Source organism: Ambystoma mexicanum, chromosome 11 (assembly GCF_040938575.1).
Source record: "Ambystoma mexicanum isolate Mex_15411 chromosome 11, UKY_AmexF1_1, whole genome shotgun sequence".
In the NCBI taxonomy this organism is placed as follows: domain Eukaryota; kingdom Metazoa; phylum Chordata; class Amphibia; order Caudata; family Ambystomatidae; genus Ambystoma; species Ambystoma mexicanum.
In genome coordinates, this window is record NC_090934.1 from 1,115,465,658 (window position 1) to 1,115,488,103 (window position 22,446).

The window sequence follows — 22,446 nt, forward strand, 5'->3', positions numbered from 1 at the left end:
GGTGTCGGTACCACCAAGATGCCTGTTTCCCATGAGTAACCTCTGCCAACAGGCCTTGAACCCTCCACTGTTATTTTCTCCCTGCAAGTCCTGCAATGTTCCGAAGCATCCCACACAAGACTTGTTGCAGCTCTCCCTTTATGTTCTTCATGGGTGGCTGGTCGTTCCGGGGCTACTTAACCAAGAACCCCCATTAAAAGTCTGCAGCCATCTTGGTTGGGCTTTCGAGCACCCTCTCCCCCCAACCCCATCTATAATACAAGTTCAACATACAATTCATGACCAATGGAGCTGTGTAGCAGTTACATGGCTTACACTCAGAAAAAACCTCATTCTCTAGTCACAAAGGTCAACTGATACCAGATTAAAACTTCACATACTTCAATTACACAGTTCGGCAAAGATCACCTACCTGCTGTATATACCTTGATTTGAGTTTGTTTTAACTGTTTGGGGTGCTTCTCATTGTGCTGTACTATAGACAATTCATCTTTGAAAATAAATTGTGCTTTACAGACGACGCAGGAAGCTGCTGTGCACTCAGTACGCACTGCTCACCTATAAGAAACTCTTGTGGTGCTTCCAAGAGCATTAGCTTTGGCACTGCTGTAGTTCAGCATTTCATCTGAAACAATTTTAAGCCACTATCGAACCACGATTGAGATACAAATGCTTCACGTATATTACCACCTTCTGTGCACCAAGCCATACTATGCCTGTTGAATCCTGCATAGAAAGCTTGTTAGGATGCCTGGTTCTAAGCTGTCCCTACCCATCCAGCTTCTTTATGTGACTCTTGCCTGAATATGCCTGGACAGAATCTTCGGCTTCTACTTTGAGACACCATTCGAGACCAATGAGCCATTATGGCTATACTTCCACCTGCAGTATCTGAACGCAGCTGAGACATTCCAGTTTGTAGATTCAAGCTGCTGTGCTGAACCCCATAGACTGGCATGATTCTGTGAAGGCCAATAAATGGAGACTAAGGAATTTAACTGATGGACTAGGTGCCCTTTGCCAGGCATACTGTCAAATGTTCCTTGATGTGGTCAGTTTGGGCTTTTGATGAATTTGAGTAAAGTGCATATTTATATTTAACCTTGATTGGAACACAACACAATTGTTGTTTACAGGCTTCCACTGAAAACTCACATTTCCCAAGGGAACCTCTTGGCCTTGACCAATGCTGCCAATACAAAGATGATCAAGGGAAACTGTTTAATTCAAATTGTATTTTACCTTTGTGACCAAAACACCTCTGAGCTTAGTAGTCGTACAAGAAGGACATAGAGCAAAACCATGGGTATTCAATGTACTACTTATGGGGAGAGTAGGATTTCATAACATAGTGACTACCTTAAATCACATAAAGGCTGGATTGTCTCAGGACACTGTGGGCTGCACCTTAAATTAGAGATGAATTATTACAGTAAACAGAGAAGCAAATCTGTCGAGCGCTTTTTGACAGGTATTACTCACTTTAAGGAAAGATTGAACTTCTTTATCAAAACAGATCACACAGTTGTCAACAGGGAAGAAATAGTTTAAAATTGTGCATCCACATGGGAGCAAGAGAGGTAGAAGTGGCATTTGAAATTACAGGTAAGCTTCCATCAGTTGTTCTAAAAAGATGCCTTTCTGATCGGTCTACTGGCCATTTCATATTTATCAATTTGGTGTACTTCGCTATTGGGGTTTCAAAAGTAGTGCACTAGTCTGCCTTCCTCAAATCATTTAATAAAATAAAATCCAATTATAGATTTTATAAGTCATGGCATGGACAGTTCAAGTAACAATACATCATATGCCCAAGATTTAGTTCATTAAGCTTTGTTTTAATTGAACATTTCTCAAACAAAGTGACTACAGTAGTTTGTATGAACAAATATATGAAAGATCAAAAGACAATAACATTTGTTTTTTTAGGTGTAATAAAATGACAGTAAAAAGGATCAAAAGTACATCATTTACAGACTGAGAGCTGATGATTTACAATGTGTTTTAGCTTTGAGTGGATTATTTTCACTTTCGTTTCAAGATTTCTGTCATTTCGGGAACTGCCTGCAGGACAGAAACAGAAAATCAAATGTGTTATTACTTTATTTCCAGAGTTCTAGAATTTCTCTTCATGCCACTGCATATTGAATAATAACAATGCTTCAAAATGTAATTTTTAAACAATCAATTAATAGATTTGGTAAAATCAACAGACCACTTGAGTGAATACTGTAATTTAAGTGCTTCAAAATAGAGTATTACGCCCTCATTGTAATGACTTTTGGTAGTTGCTAGTTCAACCTACCACTGTCAGTTGTCTACCCGGTAACAAACCACACACAGACACATATATATGCAGTCAGGTCAGAGAATTGGAGAACTCTACCATCTCAACGGGAATTTGATGATTTGTAATGTGTCTGTGCAAAATTGATATACTGCTTTAGGGTGAAAATGGCGAAAGATGGGCAAAAGCACAAAGGTATGGCGCGTGGACTGAGAGAAGAGGATAGGGGAGGAGAGAGGTACATTTATGGAAGGCTACTTGGAAGGACTGTGGAACAAATTACTTTTTATGTTCGGTCTGAAATGGGAAGATTCTGCTTCCTCTCAAAGAAGAAACTGGAGAGCGTTCCAAACAACTGAAGCACAAATGAAAAGCACCATCTACTAAGATGTTGTTTACAAAATCCTGGTACGAAGAGTGAGGAGAAGCAAAAGAAAAAATACTTAATTGAGCTAGGAAGAAGCATTGTTGTGAATTGCACATTGTATGATGCTGACGGTCGTATATGTGATTTGGGGAAAGACTGAGAAAAGCTGCATTAAGGATGGTTTGGGATGGTCAAAAACAAGATCAGCCTAATTGCTTTATTTTGGCTAGTTTGCAATTTGGCAAGACACAACAAAACGTATCAAGTTCATTTTGCAATATAAATCAGGAAACCACAAATAAAAAATGTAAAACTATGCATAAATATTAGATAAAACCAGGATAACATAATTAATAGAATAGAGCAGATCTCAGATTACAAGGAATGCAGTAAAAAAATAAAACCTCACAAGTTATGTGTTGGCGGCAACTGAAAGATGTATCCTATTTTTTCATCGGGGTAGGTAGGGCAACATTCTCCTCGGTTAGGAGGCCCAGAGGGCAACAGACCAAGATGACAGTGGCTGTGGAGTTAAAGAATGCGAAAAGATGCAGGCCTACAATCAGGGAATCATTTTCTGCATGAGCAAGGGTAACACTGTTCTCCTGGTAATATCTTTCAACTGACTACAACTTAACAACAAGTGTATAGTTGTTCCAAGTTCCTCTGGAGAAGGACAGGCGCAATAATTATCTAGGACTCGACCAATGATCTCAATATGAATAAACAACACCGTAAGTGGTTCTCCAAAAATCTTTGACAATGCTTCCCTAACCCGCACAGACACTCATACCCACTGCTTAGCTGTAGGGTAGATACAGTTTCATAGGAGGGATTTGCTGGATTGATCCAGTCGATAGTCATCCAGCTTGTTGTTAAAGCAGGTAGCATTTAAGAAGTCACATTAACTATTAAAGATTCAGACATTGGATGTGAAATATGGACTAAAAAATAGCAACCTTAGTTACATGTTGTCGTGATTCTTTTTAATAAAACATTTCTATTCAGCTGCTGTATAATGACACAAGTACAACAACATACCCATACTCTTTCTCTTTCTTCCTAATACACTCTCCTGTAAAGCCAAACACCACTAGTATTTAATGTCAGTCAATCAATTTACTGTTAGTGCTAATGCACCAACGCCCAGCGCATGCAGGACATGACAAAAGACTCCCAATGTAGTCCTCACCTACTCCCCAAGTTCCTTTAATTGGACCATGCAACCCATTTGTATATACTAAACACTGAGAAGGGATCCTGAAACAATCCTGAAACTCTGGAAGAACAATAGAAAGTACACAATCATCTTTTGTTAACGATTTGCTGATCACAGAAGGCACACTTGTCAACAGACTGAAAATAGTTGTTTGAGGAAAAAAAGGACATGTGAAAAGTAGGAAATACTCCTTACCACAGAAAAACAAAATGTCCTCTGTAACAAGTGGCCAATGAAAGGCATTGAGTGAAAAAAAAAAAACGGCTTTCAATTCGGATTAAAAACACAAATTTTGCCGCTGAATAGTAGAGCAAACTGTTCCAAAATCCTTGGTTCAAATAGCAGAAAAAAGAACTGACTCCCCATAGCAACACATCACATTATGGGAGCGAGAAGCAGCCTGATGCCTTAAAGCAATTGAGTTACTTGTCCATGTTTTACTTGCCAGTTTATGAATAATCATTACTGTGCTTTTGGGGAGTGAAAATGGCAAAAATAAAAACAAAAAAAAACAGGTCAGATGAACAAACTAATGTTATTGATTGTTTTAAAACCGGTCAGAGGTGCTTCGCCTAGGAAGAGACGTGAAGGTTCATGACAGATACAATTCTACATGCTTTATTTCTGGTTTAATTTCAACCAGCATCACCAATTGTGTTTCTGTGCATGTAGAACAAATGAATTAAAAGGTGGACATGTCCATGGAAAGCCTACAGAATTGCGTAGTGGCTTAAATAAGATGTTGCTGTTAGGAAGATTTGCCCGAAGTTTGTTTTATTATTTGTAATGCGCACCAGACCCAAGGGTATCAGGGCGCAACAGATACAAGTTCTTTGAGCAGTGTTTAGGAAGATTTGTCAATACTAGTGTGCAGGGGTTTCTACCCACTAACGTATTCCTCTCTCAATGGTAATGTAAAAAGTAGCCAGACATCTCTCTTAGGATGGTGATATGAAAGGAACAAGTTACTTACCTGTAAATTCTGTTCTCCAGCATGGGTTTTACATGGATTCACATGCTCATGACTATTTCCTGTCGTTTGGTGATTTCAGCTTTAAGACGTGAATCCACTGTCACGCTTTATTCATGCCGTGACATTATTTCAGCTGGCAGGTAAGTGAGGTGAGTTTCAATATATACTGCAATAAACTAGGCAATTAGTATCATAAAGGGGAATGCATTCAATGTTCTTGTCCTACAGCTGTAATTCCGGTTCTAAGAACGATTGCAGACTTTTTCACTGCCAAGAAAAGGTGGGGGAAAAATGTTAGCATACGTGATTAGGTAAAAGTGCAGGTCAGCAGAAGTGGGCTAGACCTTAATTCCAAGTACAACAAAGAGCCCACTAACACCCTCTTTAAAGCTTTTTGGCCAAATAGTATTACACACCCAAGTAATACTGCCACATTTAAAGCTGTTTTGTTATTTGTACTGACACCATTTTTGTTCCTCCTCAGTAAAACTAAATCTGAATTGTGGCGAGTCCCATCATCCAATTAGGGTTAAGATTTTGTTTTTGGTCCAGTGCTCTTTTGTATACACTGAAAAGTGGATTTTGGCCCTTGGTATAATAGTAAGACTTGTCTTACTGTAATACGAAGACTTATACCGTTTTAAAGATGCTTCCTTACAGGTCTTGTTTTGTGCATCCTTATGAAGAACATTTAATGGGACACATTACGAGTACAGCAGTGCATTAAAAACAGTGTTCATTTTGTTACCGTCTCATTACTGCACCGCTGTACTGTAGGTTTGGTGATAAAGTGGAGGATTTTCCTCTGGCAAAATGCTGGAGGTAAATCTGGAACCTTACCGCTAAAAAACAGCGAAATCGGCATCATTACCCACTGACGGTAATTCTGCCAAAATCACAATGGAGACATATGAACTCCAAAATGGGAACTAACTCCACCGCGCCCTAGCACCACTTGTAATCCCGCAGCAAATCTGCGGGACCAAGTGGTGGTAACAGTAATTCTGTTTTGAGGTATTTCTGTGGATTAGCTGCCAAACTCGTAATGAGGTCCAATATTTTCTATTAAATATGCATTTGTTTCCAAACACAATGTAAAATGAAATCCAAGATGACTGAGTGGCATTGATCAAGTATAATGTACTTGTATAGTTAGGTACAAATGAACCTAAGGTCAACAAGGTTGGCATCCTGAAGTAGATTTGGCTTAAATATATTGGTCCTTGAAGCTGAAACTTAAGTGAACTTCAGTAGACACACTGCAATTACTCTAACTTATTAGGAAATTATCTGAACATTTTTGTTCTTTATTTGGTTGAATATACATTGAAAGTTTTTAATTTCCATACTTCCGATACCCTGGATAGTTTGGACCGGATGTGTCACAAGAAAACCTTTTGAAACACTTATATCAACACTTAAGTTTTTGGTCTAATTCAATGTTTCACAACCTATTCACTTTGGAAGTAACTTTGTTAGTTTGTTTATATCTCTCTTTTACATACATATAAAATTGTATTTATGAAAACACAACATGTACATAGAACCCCTTTTTTGTGACGTGTGCTATAAAGGGATTTTCCCTTGCATTGAACGTGTGGGACACGTCAAGAAGGTAGACTATTTACCCGGAGAAGAGTAGATCTCCAAGAGGGATGGGACATGGTGGCAGCAACTAGAATATGCGATATAGGTTGGGAAGAGATGGGGTTGGTGATGAAGCATACCACTATAATGACTATTATTTGGAAACCTATATGAATTCAGAGAACGCAACAATTTTTATGAATCAAGGATGTGTAAATAAATCCTGTCTACTTTGTCACCATCAGGCTACTGAGGGAGACAATGATTGCTCTATTATTCAACTTTGAGTCTGTCATATAATTAATATCTCTGAATTTCAAAGTGTGATTACAGCATCAGCATCTGACTTGTGGAAGTCCTTGGTCCTGTCCAAGAAGAATTTCAGGGCATGCCTGACATCGACGCAGTGCTCTGTGCCTCATGTTTATGGTCAGCAAAAAACATAGGCAGCACTATTTCTTTGTTTAGATGGAACGCGGAAGGCACCTTAGGTAGGAATGCTGGGTGTGTCCGCAGGACTACCTTATCCTTGTGAAAAGTACTATAAGGCTCGGAGGCGACCAGTGCCTGGATTTTGCTGACTCTGCGAGGTGAGGCTGACTAGCAAAGCCATCTTAATGGTGACCAGCCTGATGTCCACGGACGCCATAGGCTCAAATGGCTTGTGTGCCAGGGCTCCCAAGACTATGTTGAGGTCCCATACCGGGTATGGCCTCTTTATGGGCGGGTAGAGTCTTGGGAGTCCCATCAAATGCTTCTTGACAATCGGGTTGGAGGAGAACACCTCCTCCTCTGAGTTTCTGTAGTCCCTAATAGCTGCCAAGTACGTGCAGCAAGTATCTACCTGCACGCCCGAGTGGGCGAGGTGCGCCGAGAAGGAGAGCACGTTGTCCAACGTACATGCCAGGGGGTTGATATCCTTGGAGTCTGCCCAGTGACGGAACCTGGTCCACTTGCGTTTATACTGGGCCCTGGTAGCCTTGCTCATTGTGCCCTGTATGATCTCTGTATCAGCCTGGGAAAGGCTGAGATGACCTAGCGTGACCTGCTCAGGAACCACGCTGTGAATGCTAGTTTCTGTGGAGCAGGGTGGATGCCCTGCCCCCCTGCTGCGCCAGCAGATGTGCTGGGCCCGTCGGAAGGTGATTGGGTGGTCTCTCTGAGAGGCTGAGCAGCTCTGAGAAACATGGCCTGACTGGCCACCATGGGCTATTAGAATGACGCTGAGGTGGCGAGACTCCTTGATCGTGCACATCACCCTGTGTACCAGCGGTGTGGGCGGGAAGGCGTATACTGTCATGCCTTCCACTGAATCAGAAATGCGTCGCACAGGGAGCCCGGGCCCCTGCCCCTGCCAGGAGGCGAACTGTTGGCACTTCTTGTTGTCCCAGGCGGCAAAGAGGTCCACCTGGGGGTGTCCACATCTGCTGAAGATCTCCTGCAGCACAAGGTTGTTCAGTTGCCAATCGTAATTGTCCGCTCCCAGTCAGCTTAGCCTGTCCGCCTCCAGGTTGGAGGTGGACGGCCCTGAGGTAGACGTTGTTTTCCAGGGCCCATTCCCACATGTTGAATGCCAGTCAGTGGAGGGGATCTGGTGCCTCCCTGCTTTTTGACATAGAACATGCTGGTCGAGTTGTCCGTCTGGATGAGGACAACCTTGCCCTAGATAACCGGAAGGAAGGCTCTGAGCGCTAGCCAGATGGTGTTCAGTTCCAGCCAACTGATGTGGTACTCCTGCCGGGTCCAGGTGCCATGGACGCAGTGGTTGTCCAGGGTGGCCCCCCATCCCTTGAGAGAGGAGGCCATAGTGATAGTGACCTGTGGGGTAGGTTGCTGGAATGGCTTGCCCAACCGCAGGTTGCAGTCCCTGGACCACCATATGAGGTCCGGGTGAAGAGAAGGAGGAACTTTGATCATTACCGCCTGAGAGCCCCGCTCCTGATTCCATGATGCTGCGAAATGGAGCTGTATCCTCCTCATCCTGAGTCTCGTGTGGGGGATGGCCAATAGGAGTGCTGTCATGAGACCCAGTAGGTGTTGGTACCACCAGGCCGACGTCACTTCTCTGCTGAGGAAGTGCGCAGTGGCCCTCTTGATGGCCATGATCTTGTCTGCCGAATGAAAAACTCTCTCGGAGCACGTGTCCCAGATGAGCCCCAAGGAGGTCAGTCTCTGCGTGGGCTGCAGCTGCAACTTCTTGAGATTGAGCGAAAAGGCCAGATCGTGCAGTGTTCATAAGAGCATGGGAAGTGTGGTGCATGACTTCCGGAGATGAAGCCCTGACGAGCCAGTAGTCGAGGTACGGGTAGACGTGGTGGGCCGCCGCTGTATTCATCAGCCTGGTAAAGACCTTGGGGGCTGAGTTGAGGCCGAAGGGGAGCACCTTGTATTGGATATGGTATCCCATGATCCTGAATCGTAGAAAAGAACGATGGGGCTGCCAAATCAGGACGTTTAAGTTCGCATCCTTCAGATCCATGGGGCACATCCAGTCTTCCTTGCACAATGTCTCTGCTATTAAAGCTGGCGTAACCATCTCACATTTTTGTAGAGGTAGGGAGAGGTTGAGGGTGGGAAGGTCCAGCACAACTCTCAGGCCCGCCTGGTTCTATTTCTGAATGGCAAAAATCCTGGGAGTAGAAGCCCAAGCCTCGCTGGGAGGCTGGGACTTCCTCCACTGCCTGGCTCTCGACGAGAGACCGGATCTCCACCAAAGGAGTTGCTGTCCCAACCTGTGGGAGTGGACGGAAAGAGGGAGGAGAGGCTGGGATGGGTAGGCGGTACCCCGCGGCTAATGCGGAGAGGATCCAGGGGTCCGCGAAACTCTGGTGCCAGAAGTGTGCATGGAGAGCAAGCCTGCCCCCCACTGGAGACACGTGGACCCGGAGGGATGTGTCATGCCTTTTTTCCCTCCGAGGCTGTTGCAGAGGAGGGGACTGGGAAAAGCCCTTACCCCCCCCTTTTGTTCCTTGCGCCGATGTTGGGTCGGCGAGCAGTCCGCCTGCCGGACCTTCGCTCTTGGAAGCCGCGGAACCCTCCGTATGCACGCCCCTTGTCTGAGGACTGCTGTGATGGGGTGTACGTTTTGGGCATGGTCTTTGTAAGGACAGACAAAGACTTTGCCGTTTTCAAGCTGTTTTTCTTTTTATCCAGCTCCTCGTCTGTGGTGGAGTGAAAGAAATCACCCCCCTCGAACAGCAGGTCTAAGATGTGTTTCTGTACATCTGGGTTGAATTTAGTGGCACAGAGCCAGGCTGTTCTTCTCATGTCTATGGCAATGCAGATTGCCTGGCCAGAGGTGTCAATGTGGGCCACGATGGACTCTATGATGTCTTGCGCCACCATCTTGTCCTCTGCCAGTCCCGCCTTGAATCGTGATTAGCTCTGCGCCGGAAGCTCTGGGAGGAAATCCCGCCAAAGCCTATGGTTAACTGCTGCCAGCATGGCATCCGCGTTGGCTTAATGAAGATGCAGGGAAGCGTTTGAATACAGCTTCTTCCCATGCGCCTCCAAGATCTTCTCCTCCTTGCTTGGAGTAGAGTGATTCTGCATTAATCACAGAGGAGAGCAGCTGAGGATGGGCTGATAGCAAGAGTGTATCCCCCTCCATTTGCCTATACTTGGCGTCCAGGCGCCGATTGACCAGCTGGACCGAGTGGGGCTTGAGCCAGCCCTTTTTGGCCAAGGCGACCACATCCTTCTGCATAGGGATCCCCGTTCTAGCTGCGGGACGTAGCATGAGGACTTCGGCAAGGACCCCATATGCTGGTTGCTCAACCTCGGGTTGAGGAAGGCCCAAGTACTCTGCCAGCCTTGCAAGCCGTTCGTGGAAGGCCTTGGCTGACGACGGTGTGTCGGGGTCCTCTTCCTCATCTGTTTCCACCTGGCGGTCCAATTGGTCCGGCACCGAAGGAGGAGTGGTGGGAGGCGAAAGCTGAGGTGTGGATTCCGGAGCCGGAGGCTGCAGCGGAGGCTTATACAGAACCGCCTGTGCATTCGGTTGGGGGGCCAGAGCGGGCAGCGGAGGCTGCACAGGGACCAGGGGCGTCTGTACTGGGGCCTGCGGCGCCAGGGCCATTGCCGGGAGCACGTTCCTGATGGCGTCCCTGAGTATGACCCCTCCCATCCGAGGAGATTTCATGAGTCATAGGAACCTTTCAAAAAATCTGTCCTCACAGGCCCAAGGGGTGATAGGCAATATTGACGGGGTTGCGGGCAGCTGTTGGAGCCGTTGCATGCCCTGCCCATATGGACACAGCAAGAACCTGCCCTGCGCAAATGAAGGATAGGCTGTAGGTCACGTACCTGGTTGACACCAGTCCCACCTTTCCACTCGTTCCTTCACCTGCTCCCTTCCTTGGTGCGGTATCGGGCGGGTGTCCCCAATGTCTGGCACGGTGGCCATCTTGTCGAGCTGCCTTCCTTGTGCCTGCGTCATGTTGCTTGGCTCACTGGGCCCAGACTACTCCAGGACTCTGGATATCAACCTTCTTCCCCATCTTCGCGCTGTACTTCCCTCCTCTCACCTGCTGGGGAGTTAGGGCTTTATTTGGTTCACCCTTGCCATCCCCCATTAAATTAAGGGGAGAACCTATTGGTCAATGGGAAGAAAAAGTGAAGACGTTGAGTACACAGCGAACTTGCTCAATTGTTTGGGTCCCCGTGCAGGGTCCACAAACAGTTTGTGATCTTTCGAGCTACAAGCAGCTCATTATATAGGACCCTGGGTCTCTGTAGTCCTCTGTGTGGGCTGGAAGCAGCCGACCCAGCCAGCCAGGCAGCTGACTACCTATGCCTCAATGAGGGGGCGACGGGGAGGGCATCTCTTTGTTCTTTGCCCTGCCTGACTATTTTTGCAACCCCTGGGTGCACTGCACCCATATTTTCTCTTGGAAGGGTGAGGTATTTTTATGACATCACCCCTCCTGCCCTTTGAAGCGCCAGAGCTGCTCTCTCCTTATCTGTTGTGCGCGAGGGGAGCTGGCCCTGGGGGGAGCGCCGCTGACCCCTCTCTTGAGCCTGCTGCCATGTGGTCAATGGGATTGATATCACTGGGGCTCCTTCATTACTGCTTCTATCCTGAACCAACAGATTAATAACTCCACAGTCAGAGGTGCATTCTATGGGTTCTTCAGCACTGGTAAATACATTACACTCCACATGTATGGGGTAACTTTTTCCTTCGCTTTGTGCAGGGGGGGGAGGGGGTATGCCACTTCATACCCCGGTAAAATTGTACCCACTTCCAGCAATGCGGGCGGGGAGGAAAGATAATAATGCCCAGGTGGCAGCTAGTGTGTTTCTGTCCTTGGGTCTAAGGGCGTGTAACGAAAGGTTCCAGAGCGGCCAACCTGCCAGAACAACCTTTGGTACGGATCTAAAAGTAGCTTGATAGAGTACATTCTGGTGAACACTGAATCTTGGAAACACCTGCAGGACTTAAGGGTGTTGATAAGACCTGAAAGTGACCACAACGATCCAGTTGAACAGGTTACCCAGTATGATTATCCGGGGGTGAGAATGAATGCCAACTGCATGTGGGGTGATCAGGTAAACAGGGCGGCACTCAAGTTAATAAGGCACTGTGGGGCTGTGTCGAGATTTATCCAGGCAGGACTATGGGGCAGGTGAGTATAACTCTGCAGATTTACAAGAGCCAAGCCAGCAGACAGGCGGCACATTATGGGGTTGAGCTCTGGGGCATGGGTAATACCAACTCGCTACAGGTAGCAGAATGTACATTTCTTTTTTTTTTTTTTTTTTACTTTTTGTTTATTGGTGAAGCAGCATGGTTACAACCTATCATGTCAACATTTTGCACATTAATACTCCAGTTCACCTTGGTATTTTTAAACTGTTAAGCTCCAACACCCAACAAAAATTGCAAACTCCCCTTCCCTCCCCACTCAACTCCCCCTGCCAGTCTTTCGTGGCTCCAGGACTGCCATTTCGATGGTCTCATTAGGTCAAGTGTCCCAATCTTACCGGATGCACCCCATGAGTCTCCATGCCTATTTCCAGGTCCCCTGCGGGGGCATTCCAGTCCGTGCTCATTTACTTCTCCCCTTCACCAGCTCTGTCTTCCCCACGCCGCTTCTGCACTCTCCATTTACCAGGGGAGAATTCTGATCATTCCATTCCCGCTCTCTGCCCATTTCCCTCGTGTCTCCCCCAACATCATCTTCTGGAGGATGCTCCGGATCGTATTTTACCAAAAAAGGAGCCCGTTCCATGGCCGTCGTCGGGATCCGATCATGCAGTTGCCTTGTGAGCCCTCCCATCCTGTATAGGTCTAATGCTTTCGCGGCCCACTCCTATTCCTCGGACGGGAGCCTCTCTCTCTTCTATCCTCCTGCCAGGCACGCTCTGGCTGCCAGGAGGAGATGGTGCGGCATATGTGGGAGTTTCGTCCATTCCCCGTCTACAGTTTCCATACCGAATAGCACCAGTATTGGGCCAATTTTTCTATCGATCCCATCTAGTCCCTTTATCCACCCCAGGACCTCCTTCCAGTACTGCTGTACTTTCTCACAGTCCCACCACATGTGCCAATAGTTTGCCGATTGTCCACATTTCCTCCAACAGTGAGGATCTGCCCCAGAGAACATTTTAGCTATCCTCATTGGGCTCCACTGCCACCTATACAAGCGTTTGTCAGTGCAGCTTGTACTGACATGCCACAGATGTGCGATGGGCATTCACACATAGGGATTTCCACTGTTCCTGCTCCATCTCTATTCCCAGGTCTCGGTCCCACTTCTTCCTGAGTGTGTCAACATCCTCCCCCTTCGCCTCTAGCAGCGCCTGGTATAATCTGAATATAACACCCCTGGTCCCTTTCTCTGTGTCCAAGACTTTTCCCGCTCTTGTTAGCTCCCTCTGTAGTTCCGCCTTCCAATCTTCTGACATTAACACCCCCTTTAAGCTGTAGGTATTTAAAGGCAGACATGCTCCCCCACCCCCAGAGTTTCTTCCAGCTCAGTCACTTCTATGAAGTTATCCTTCTTTATGACCTGCCCTACCCTTTCAAATCCTGCTTCAAACCAGTCTTGAAACCTTCCGTGGTCTGGTATACGATCCAGTATCAGAGGGGGCACATATGTGGCTAAGAGGCGAGGGCCCTGTTGTAACACCCGTCATCTCGCTCCTAACCCACCATAACTCCCAGAGGGGGCCCACGATTCTGTGTGCATGTAACCTGCTAGGTGACGTGGCCGCCGGCACCCAAAGCCATTCCCCTAGGGTCACTGGTCGGAACAGGTGATTTTCTATCCCCACCCATTTTTTTTTTCTCTTCCATGAGCAGGTGATGTACGAGGCCTCTGAACTGGGCCGCTCTATAATGTGCATATCGGGCAATCTCATCCCTCCTTTATCTTTGGGCTGCACCAATATTCTTTAGGCCACCTTCCGTTTACCCCCTTGCCAGAGGAATCTCAGTATCTGCATTTTTGTTTCCGCAAAGTGGGACTCGGGGAGCTCTATTGGGAGGGCTTGGTATAGGTATAATATTCTAGGAAGGAATGCCATTTTGATCGCGTTCACCGTTCCAAGTCACGAAACTGTTAATTCTGACCAGACTTCCAAGTCACCGAACAGTCTGTGTAGTAGAGGGGGAAATTGCATCCATATAAATTATTCAGATCCCTTGGTATCCACACCCCTAAGCATCTTATATTGTCCCTCTCCACTTGGATTTTTAGATCTGGCCAGTTCCTAAGTTGCTCATCCACATATTCCCTGAGGGGGGGTGGGAGGACCGACTTGCTAACATTTACCTTGAAGCCTGACACTGCCCCATATTCCTCAAGAGTTTTGAGCACCCGCTGTATTGAGCCCAACAGTATATCGTCTACATACATGCTCAGTTTATGCGTTTGTGTCCTACTTGTATTCCCTTTATTTGATAGTCATGTCGTATCATCTCCCCTAATGGTTCCATTGTCATTGCAAACAACAGGGGAGACAGAGTGCATCCCTGCCTGGTCCCCCAACCGAGCCTAAACTCCCTCGATCTCATCCCATTTACCACCACCCTTGCTGTTGGTCCCGAGTAAATTGTGCCTATCGCCTGACACAGTCTGTCCCCAACCCCCAGTTTACGCAGTGTAGCAAAGAGAAAGCCCCATTCCACTCTATTGAGGGCCTTTTCGTCGCCCAGACTCAGTAGTGCCTGGTCTCCCAAACCCGCTTCACGTGCTCCATGAGGTCCAGTGTCTTTCTTATCGCATCCGGCCTTTGTCTTCCTGCAATAAATTCCATTTGGTCCGGGTGCACTATGCAAGGTAGTTTCCCCTCTAGTCTTGTTGCAAGGATTCTCGTAAATATGTTTTCGTCTACATTCAGTAGCGAAATTCGTCAGTAGAATGGGCATTGGGTCGGATCTCTCCCTTCCTTCGGGATCACCGTTATCGGTGCTTTGCTAAATGTAGCAGGCGCCCTTCCTGCGTCCAGTATATGACTGTATAGCTTCGCCATATGCTGCATCAGGATTCCTGCATGTTTTTTATTGAACCCTATAGTGTACCCGTCTTCCCCTGGGGCTTTAACGTTTGGGAGGCGTGCAATGGCCTCCTTTATTTCCTCTACCGTGATTGAACTTTCTAGGTGTTCTATCTCCAGGAGTGTGAATCTAGTCATTCACCCCTTTGAGGTATTCCCCCCCCCCCACTGCATCGTCCTTGTTAGTGGCCTCAGACGCATATAACTTCTCATAATATTTGACAAATTCCTCAGCTATGTCTTTCGGCGAAGTCCGGTCTCCCTCTCCGGGGTCCATTAGCTTGTTTACCTATCTCTCTGCTCTCTGCGTCCGGAGACTTGCTGCCAGGAGCGCATCTGCCTTGTCCCCTTTCTCCAAGTATTTCTGTTTCAAATACCTTAGCTTCCATAGGGTTTCTCCCATACCCAGAGCCTTCAACTCAGCCCTTTTGGACAGCAACTCCTCTCTGATCTCATCTGCGTTTCCTTTTGTGGCGTGCACCCTCTCCTCCACCTTTGTATCTCTTCCCTAATTTTCTCCTCCCTCAGTCCCCTCTCTCTCTTCCGCCTAGCTCCTTCTCGAATTAGAAGGCCTCTCCAGGTAGCCTTACCCGCAACCCCATACCACCTTGTTGCTCACCTCTCCGGTGTCGTTCAGTTCAAAGTAATCTGTAATACCTTTGGCTAATTGGTCGGTAAAAATGGGGTCGCCCCAAAGCGACTCATTACAACGCCACGTGCCCTGGGGCCTCTACAGGCCCGACACATCTAGGGTCATAGTGACCATGTCGTGATCCGTCCATCCGACTGGCCTGATGCTACTACTCATCCCCCTCAAGCCCTGTTCCCCGTTTCCTGTTTATGAGCAAGTAGTCAATTCTGGAATATGTTTTGTGAGGGACTGAATAGAAGGTGTAACCCTCTTCTCGTGGGTGTTGGCTTCTCCGTACATCTACCAGACCCCGCCTCTCTATTGCCGTTCCCAAGTGAACCCGCCTTTCCACTTTCTCTTCATCCTTCCCCTCCCTGCCTTTTCTATCCCGGCTTTTGCTTGCGCATGAATTTAAATTTGTCAAATGCCTCTCTTAGAAAACTCTCTTGTCCCTGGTTGGGGGCATATATTGCTGCCAGTAGTATCCTTGCTAAAGTACCCTGTAGGATTTACATTCTTCCATACAGTAAGTTTGTGGCTACACATTCCTGGAGCTTACATTGTCTGAAGAATTATGCCGACCCGCCTCTTTTGACACTCCCTGATGCCGAGTGCACCTGTCTTATACCACCGCCTTTTAACATTTGTTCCTCCCCCTGTATTAGGCGTGTTTTCTCTATGAAAAGAATGTCTAGTGGAGCATTCCGGAACTCCCTCACGGTTAGAGACCTTTTTGTCGGGGAGTTGAGACCTTTCATATTAAATGTCTCCACTGTTAGACCCTTCCTTATATCAGCTTTCCCCATTGCAGGTGCATTTCCCCTCTCCTTTGTGGCTGTTACTTCTGGTCGGTGACCTTATTCCTCCCCATACTTCAGTTGACTGGCAACCACACTCATCCTGCCCAGTGCCTGTTGTCCTGGTGCCAAACCCCCTGTTAAAACCTGTAAGAGAACTTTTTAACTATTCGGATCCCCACCATGGAATGATGAAAATTAGTCTCAGAGACGCCCCCTCCCTCACAAGGGGCCACTTTGGAGCAAGAAAGTTTGCTCCCCTCCAGCAAATCTCTAGTAATACACTGGGCATCTGCCCGATTCTTGTTTCCAAGTTTTCACTTACTTACAGGCTAGTCCTTGGAGCCTCGTTCTAACCGCTGCTCCTGCATATTAGGCGCCTTTCAGGGTGAGGGCCCGGTGAGTCTCAGGTACTTCCTCCCAGTCTGCCCTCTCCTTCGTTGCGGGCCGGGCGCAGGTCTCGTTCATTCCCCACTTGTGGACGGGTCAGAGGGGCTTCTTGGCTGGGCTTCTGTGTCTGCTGTGAGGTGTCTCAGGGCCTGCTCTGCTTCTTCTGCCAATGTCAGCCGATACTCTACTTCTTCCACTTCAAATTGCAGGGAAAATGGGTATCCCCATCTGTAACGAATTCCTCTCTCCCGCAGCCATGTTGTGAGGGGTCTACAGCTTCTTCGCTGTGCTAGTGTGAGATTGGAGACATCCTGGTATATCGTGACTTTGGAACCTTCAAATTACACTTCTCGCTGTTGTTCCGCTCTATTCAGGACCTCCATCCTGTCTTTGTAACTTAGAAATCTTGCCACTATGGAGCAGAGGCCATTCCCATAAGGGCTGCCTCCTCTGTGCGCCCTTTCCAGCTGTACTGTCTTGCCCCCCCTCCGCTTCGAAGAGTTGATGTATCAGATTGACGACTTTCTCCTCCACCAGTCTCTGTCTCTCTGTCTTATTCCTTCAGGCCCAGTATTCTTATGTTATTCCTTATCTCCCTGTTTTCTAGATCGTCCATTTTGAGCATTACTTCCTCCTGCCTTAGCTCCAGTTCTGTCATCCTTGCATCCAGCTTCATTTCTATCATGTCTGCGTTGAACTGATTATGCTCAAGTCCTTCCACTTTGTCCTCAAATGCCGTCATTCTGCCCGTGAGGTCTGTATGTCCCCTTTGATCTCTGCTAGAATGTGACCCATGTCTTCTTTTGTGGAGAATTCGGACATATCCACCGCTGGCGACATTTGTGTCGCCTTGGTTTTGTTTGCCGCTGTTCCCTCTTTTCGGTGGTGTCCTGCCACACTGCCCTTTGTTTTCGTAGCTCTTTCCTTTAGTGCGGCTCTTCTCACTTCCCGTTCTATGCGGTCCGGTTCCCACCGGCTCTGCTTTCTGGTCATCTCTCCTACGCTCCTTTTACACCCTTCTTGCTGGCAGCCGGTGTCCTGTTGCAACTCTCCGTTCCTCAGCCTTCTTTGACATATTTACCTTCACTTTTGTCTCATCCTCCGGAGCACTCCACTCTCTGATGGCCCCTTCACTCAATGTTCAGTGCTCCTGTCTTAACAGCATTTTGTGGGGTCTGCGGAGTTGGTGTTGTTACAAATGCTCGTCCCTGGGGCCCTCTCCGAGGGTTCCTTGGATCTTCTCTCCAGCACCTAAGGCTTGAGGGTGTGCGCCGTGTCTCCTCCCTTACCCCTTCTGGTGTAGAGCTGTCCACCTTGTCACCTTTGGCCCTGGTTCTGTGCTCTTCCTCCCCTGCTCACAGTAGTGTATTGGTGATCAGGCCAGTCTCACTGTGGGTCCTTACCTCAGCGCTCTTAGGTGGGGAGCACCGTTCTGGGTTCGGGCACAATAGTCTTCTGGTTTGGGGGGGGGGGGTGTCTCTCACCTCCCTCCCCTCTGCCCAGAAAGCACCTCTGAAGGTCTTATTAGAAGCCCCTCGGCAGGGGAGGCTTCACTGATCCAACATGCGTGTGCGTGTCCCCAGTTCAGTCAAGCCTGGCCTCCGGATGTGCCCTGTCCCTGTCTGCTGGCCCTCCTCACTGTGGGGCTTGTGGCATTAACTGCAGTTGGGCCGCTTCGTGTGACCTACGGTACTGGGGGAGGGGTGGTTGACAGTGTCCGCCGGAAGCCTTCTTCACCCGTGTGCATTTGGGGCCAATCCGTTCCGGATGAGGGTTGTGTCCTCTTGCTATCGCTTCTCTGGCCCAGGCTCCCCTTGTGTCTGCACTGGCGGCTCCTCTCTCCTCTCGCGTTCACTGCTGATCTCCGGGGGCATGAACGTCTCCTGTGCTCTATGCTGGCCGTTCAGCATCAATATCTCATGTTTGCTGGTTGGGCGACTGCTTGCAATTCCTGGCCTGGCCTCCCGTCTAATTCCACCTCGGTTTTGAGTTTCTGGCGAGAGGCCGCTACATTGGTCTGTCCTCAGTCGGCCTTGGGCGGGTGGTGCGCCGCGCCGCTGTTGCCAGGTGCAGGGGAGCGAATACTTTGCTCGGTCGTGCCAGGCCAGGCCCGAGCTCGCTCCCTGTGTGGCCGGGCACTGCTGAGATCTTGTAAGTCTGTTGGGGCTTTCCCTTTCGCGGGTTGCCCTTTGCCAGTCTGTGGACCTCCTCTCCCTTCCTGTGTCCGCGGGTCCCCAGCGGATGCCTCTCCTGCGTGGGGTGCGCGCGTATCAGCCGTGGGGTGGGCTGTGGAGGGAGAGTGTTCACTGGGTTGGTCTGTAACCCCGTGATCCACCTGGTCTCCTCCACTGCTCGAGTGTCGTTCACTCGTCCCAAGTGGGGTATGGCAGCTGTGTGCAAATTCTGGGCTACATCGGTCCCTTGCCTCTTCCCAGTGGTATCCGCGGCTAGCACGTCGCGGTCCTGGGTCCTCTGCTGTATGCTCAGGGCTCAGTTTTCTCCAGGGACTGCCTTTTGTGCTCTGATGCATAAGGATCGTGGAATTTTGGGCTCAGATGCCTTATATCATCTCCGTTATTGGTGAAGGGGACAGAAGCTACAAGCCTAGACGGCCATCTTCCCCTGCGCCCCCTAGTGGTCCCCGGAATGTACATTTCTAAAAGACATCCTGGGCCTGCCTATAAATGCTCCCAATGCCATGGTTTTCTGGGAGATGGATTTGCAGAGTATTGGTTTGATCTGTAGTGCTTGGCCAGTGTTCCTATGGATCCACCTATGGACAAACAGTCATTTAGGTAATTATAGAAAAGCTGTGTCAGATGTTCTATACCATCCAGGGAGTTTGAAATTACTGTGGCTGATGGCTGTAAAAATGGAGATGATTGCTATGGGGTGGAGAACTTATTGGTACCATCCAAAACTCATACCAAATAATGTTAAGCTGCAACTAAAAAGATGTATGCGATAAAATGGGAGAGTGAAATCTGTGTTATTTAGGATGCAGACGAAATCCATGAGAACACTTTTTATGAAATTGCGCATTGGAATTCTGCCCATATCTAGTCTGAAGCATGAATGCAACCCAAGTAATTCAGCAGTCTGTCCTTTTTGCCCAGATGTTGTTTGACAGCCCATCGCACTCTTTTGTCCTGAATATTCTTTTATTAGAAAGAAATATTTGATACCTCTTTTTACAAAACCAGCTGTTAGGTCATATCCCCCAGACTGACTGGTTTCAGTATTACAGTACTTTATATATGAAAAGGGCAAAGAAGCATCCCTAGTTTCCAGTGAATTGGGGGAGTATGAGGCATGCATATAACCTTCGCTGTAATTGAAGTGAAAGAGGCCATTAATACCCTGGGCTGGATGGATTGCCAATTGATCTGTTTAGGGACAAGTTTTCTCTCTGGGACCCCTTGCTTAAACGGGTGTTTGATTGGACCACTAAGACAGAGAATGTGTCACAATCTTGACAAAGTGCAATAATTGTGCCAATCTTTAAAAAGAGGAGCTATAGGATGCTGTGTAATTACAGACTGTTATGATGTGAGTTGGTACTGTTCTGTCTTCTCACTGGCCATGAATGTATGTTGATGGAATGTTGGTGTGTGGATGATGACAGCTCAGCGGAACGCTGAGTGAGTGTGATGTATGAGTGTTCCATTAATGTCAGTTGGGGGCCTGAGCTGGATGTGTGAGGATGGCCGGTGGGTGTCTCTTGTGCCACTGGATGTTTACCTGGATCTGCCTTCCCATGTACTCTGTAAATACCCGTTTTACCGTAATCGTCTAAGTTCCCAATTTTTTGTTAATGGGGGATCAGTACTCGGAGGGAACTAAAATCACCAAGGATATAGACAAGAGTGAGACTGATTACCCCTCTTTACGCTACATTACCAATAGAAAAATATTTGTACATTAACAAATGTGATGATGGTAACCCGTATTCCACATGATATATGGTGGAGTACACACTACACTAATGTAAAAAAACATGGTTTATTAAATACTCATCATATTACATACAAAGACTTCTGTAAGATACATCAGAAACACAAAATTTGACAGCTTTGTTTTGTCATGATTGACGCTGATAAAAATGGACTAAAACAGGGTCCACAAATGCGGCACAGTACACAAAGGACCAAGTTACAACACTTAAAAGACAAGGGGGGAGATACATTTAACAACACTAAGAATGAATCACAAAATGTAACAATACAACAAACTCAATTTACATTTACAAAGGAAAAGAACCCTAAATGATTTCTGTGGCCATCTTAGATAGTCCACATGTTTCGGCCTGCTTTATTATATTAGACACTATCCCTAGTGTCATTTAACTGAACAGTTTAAGGTCATCTTCAGGACAATGATTTCCTCAAAATCCAACGATGATTCTTTTTAACCCCTGGTGGATGTTCATGAGTAATTGATCTACAAAACATACGAGGATATATCAGAAGTCATAGGGAATTACACATAATACAATTACTAGTACTTTCTAACCATCTCTGACATGTAAACATATGTATTCTCTTTCTGAATATTACATAGTTCTGCACATAAATCAAAAGTACACTAGGTAGAGACAAACATTCTTTCTTAATTGGCATAATGCTAGTAGCGTAAGACAAACTGTATTGGCTGCAGTTTCTAACTAATTTTGTGTCCTATATAAATTCACACAGTAAAGAGGGGAAGCAATAGGGAACTAATCTTGGCGCTTCCACAATTATGACAGTTAGCATAATCAGTGCTATTAATAGAGGCTCAGAAAACTAAATGTCAAGGCTACTATTGCATCTAGAACTTCTGGGCTGCCATCTGAATGCAGAAAAAAATCAAACTTACATTTGACAAGATGAGTCACTCAAGGAAAAGTCTCATTGGGCAGATTTTCACAAGTGTCTGTTCACGACCATGCATAAAGTCGTGGGTGAGTCGGTCCCACTCAGATATGGGATAGCTGCAACAGCCATATGTGGCATTAGTTTGTTGCAAAAAATATATATATGTGTATGGCTATTGCACTTAACACACACGATTGTTACAAACATACTTTAATATTTTTGTGTACCGGGCCATACGTAGGTAGAAGGTTAAATGCTCAAGAGGTTTTCCACATTTTCATCTAAGTGCATAAGAAGCTGTTCTTTGAATAAGAAAGTTGCGTGTAATTATTTTAGATGGTAGAGCCAAGTGCAAGCTACCGTTAATAATTGAGGGGGAATAAACTTACATTCAATTCTAAAAGCAGCCCCACAAGTCAGATTGGTAAATTCTAGTTGTGCGTCATAAATTTCATAGAATCTTATATTCACAGGGCTGCACACTAAAAAAGTAAGAGAACATGTTTTAGTTCAGTGGGCCTGATAAATGTGATCTAAAGTGCCACAATTTTCTTTAAAAAGTGCTGCGGTTGTGGTATAGCAACTTTCTAACACAAGCGTTGAAAGGAAGGAAGAGGAGGGGCTTACCATCAGCACAGAGCCAGCAAGGACGTCTTCTATCACTGCCTGGTGGAGACCGACTGGCGGTTCGGGGCAGACTTGAAACAGTTGTGATTGCGGGTCACGTGATTACTCAATGACACAGAAAAACGGCTCTCCAGTCACGTTATAATAGAAATAGCACGTCACTGGGGGGCGTGGCCGCTGAGTCGGAAAAAAGGATTTGTGTCTTGCATT

General features: G+C 46.9%; 1 protein-coding gene across 1 annotated transcript in view; it reads right to left on the reverse strand.

The window, feature by feature from the left end:
* Positions 1–1,817: 1,817 nt before the first annotated feature.
* The window catches only part of ETFA (electron transfer flavoprotein subunit alpha), a 1,125,730-nt gene continuing 1,105,101 nt past the window's right edge, over positions 1,818–22,446 (reverse strand). The window contains exon 12 of the mRNA XM_069624450.1: positions 1,818–2,064. Coding sequence (XP_069480551.1) covers positions 2,026–2,064 — 39 coding nt within the window. The 3' untranslated portion in view covers positions 1,818–2,025. The remainder of the gene's footprint in view (positions 2,065–22,446) is intronic.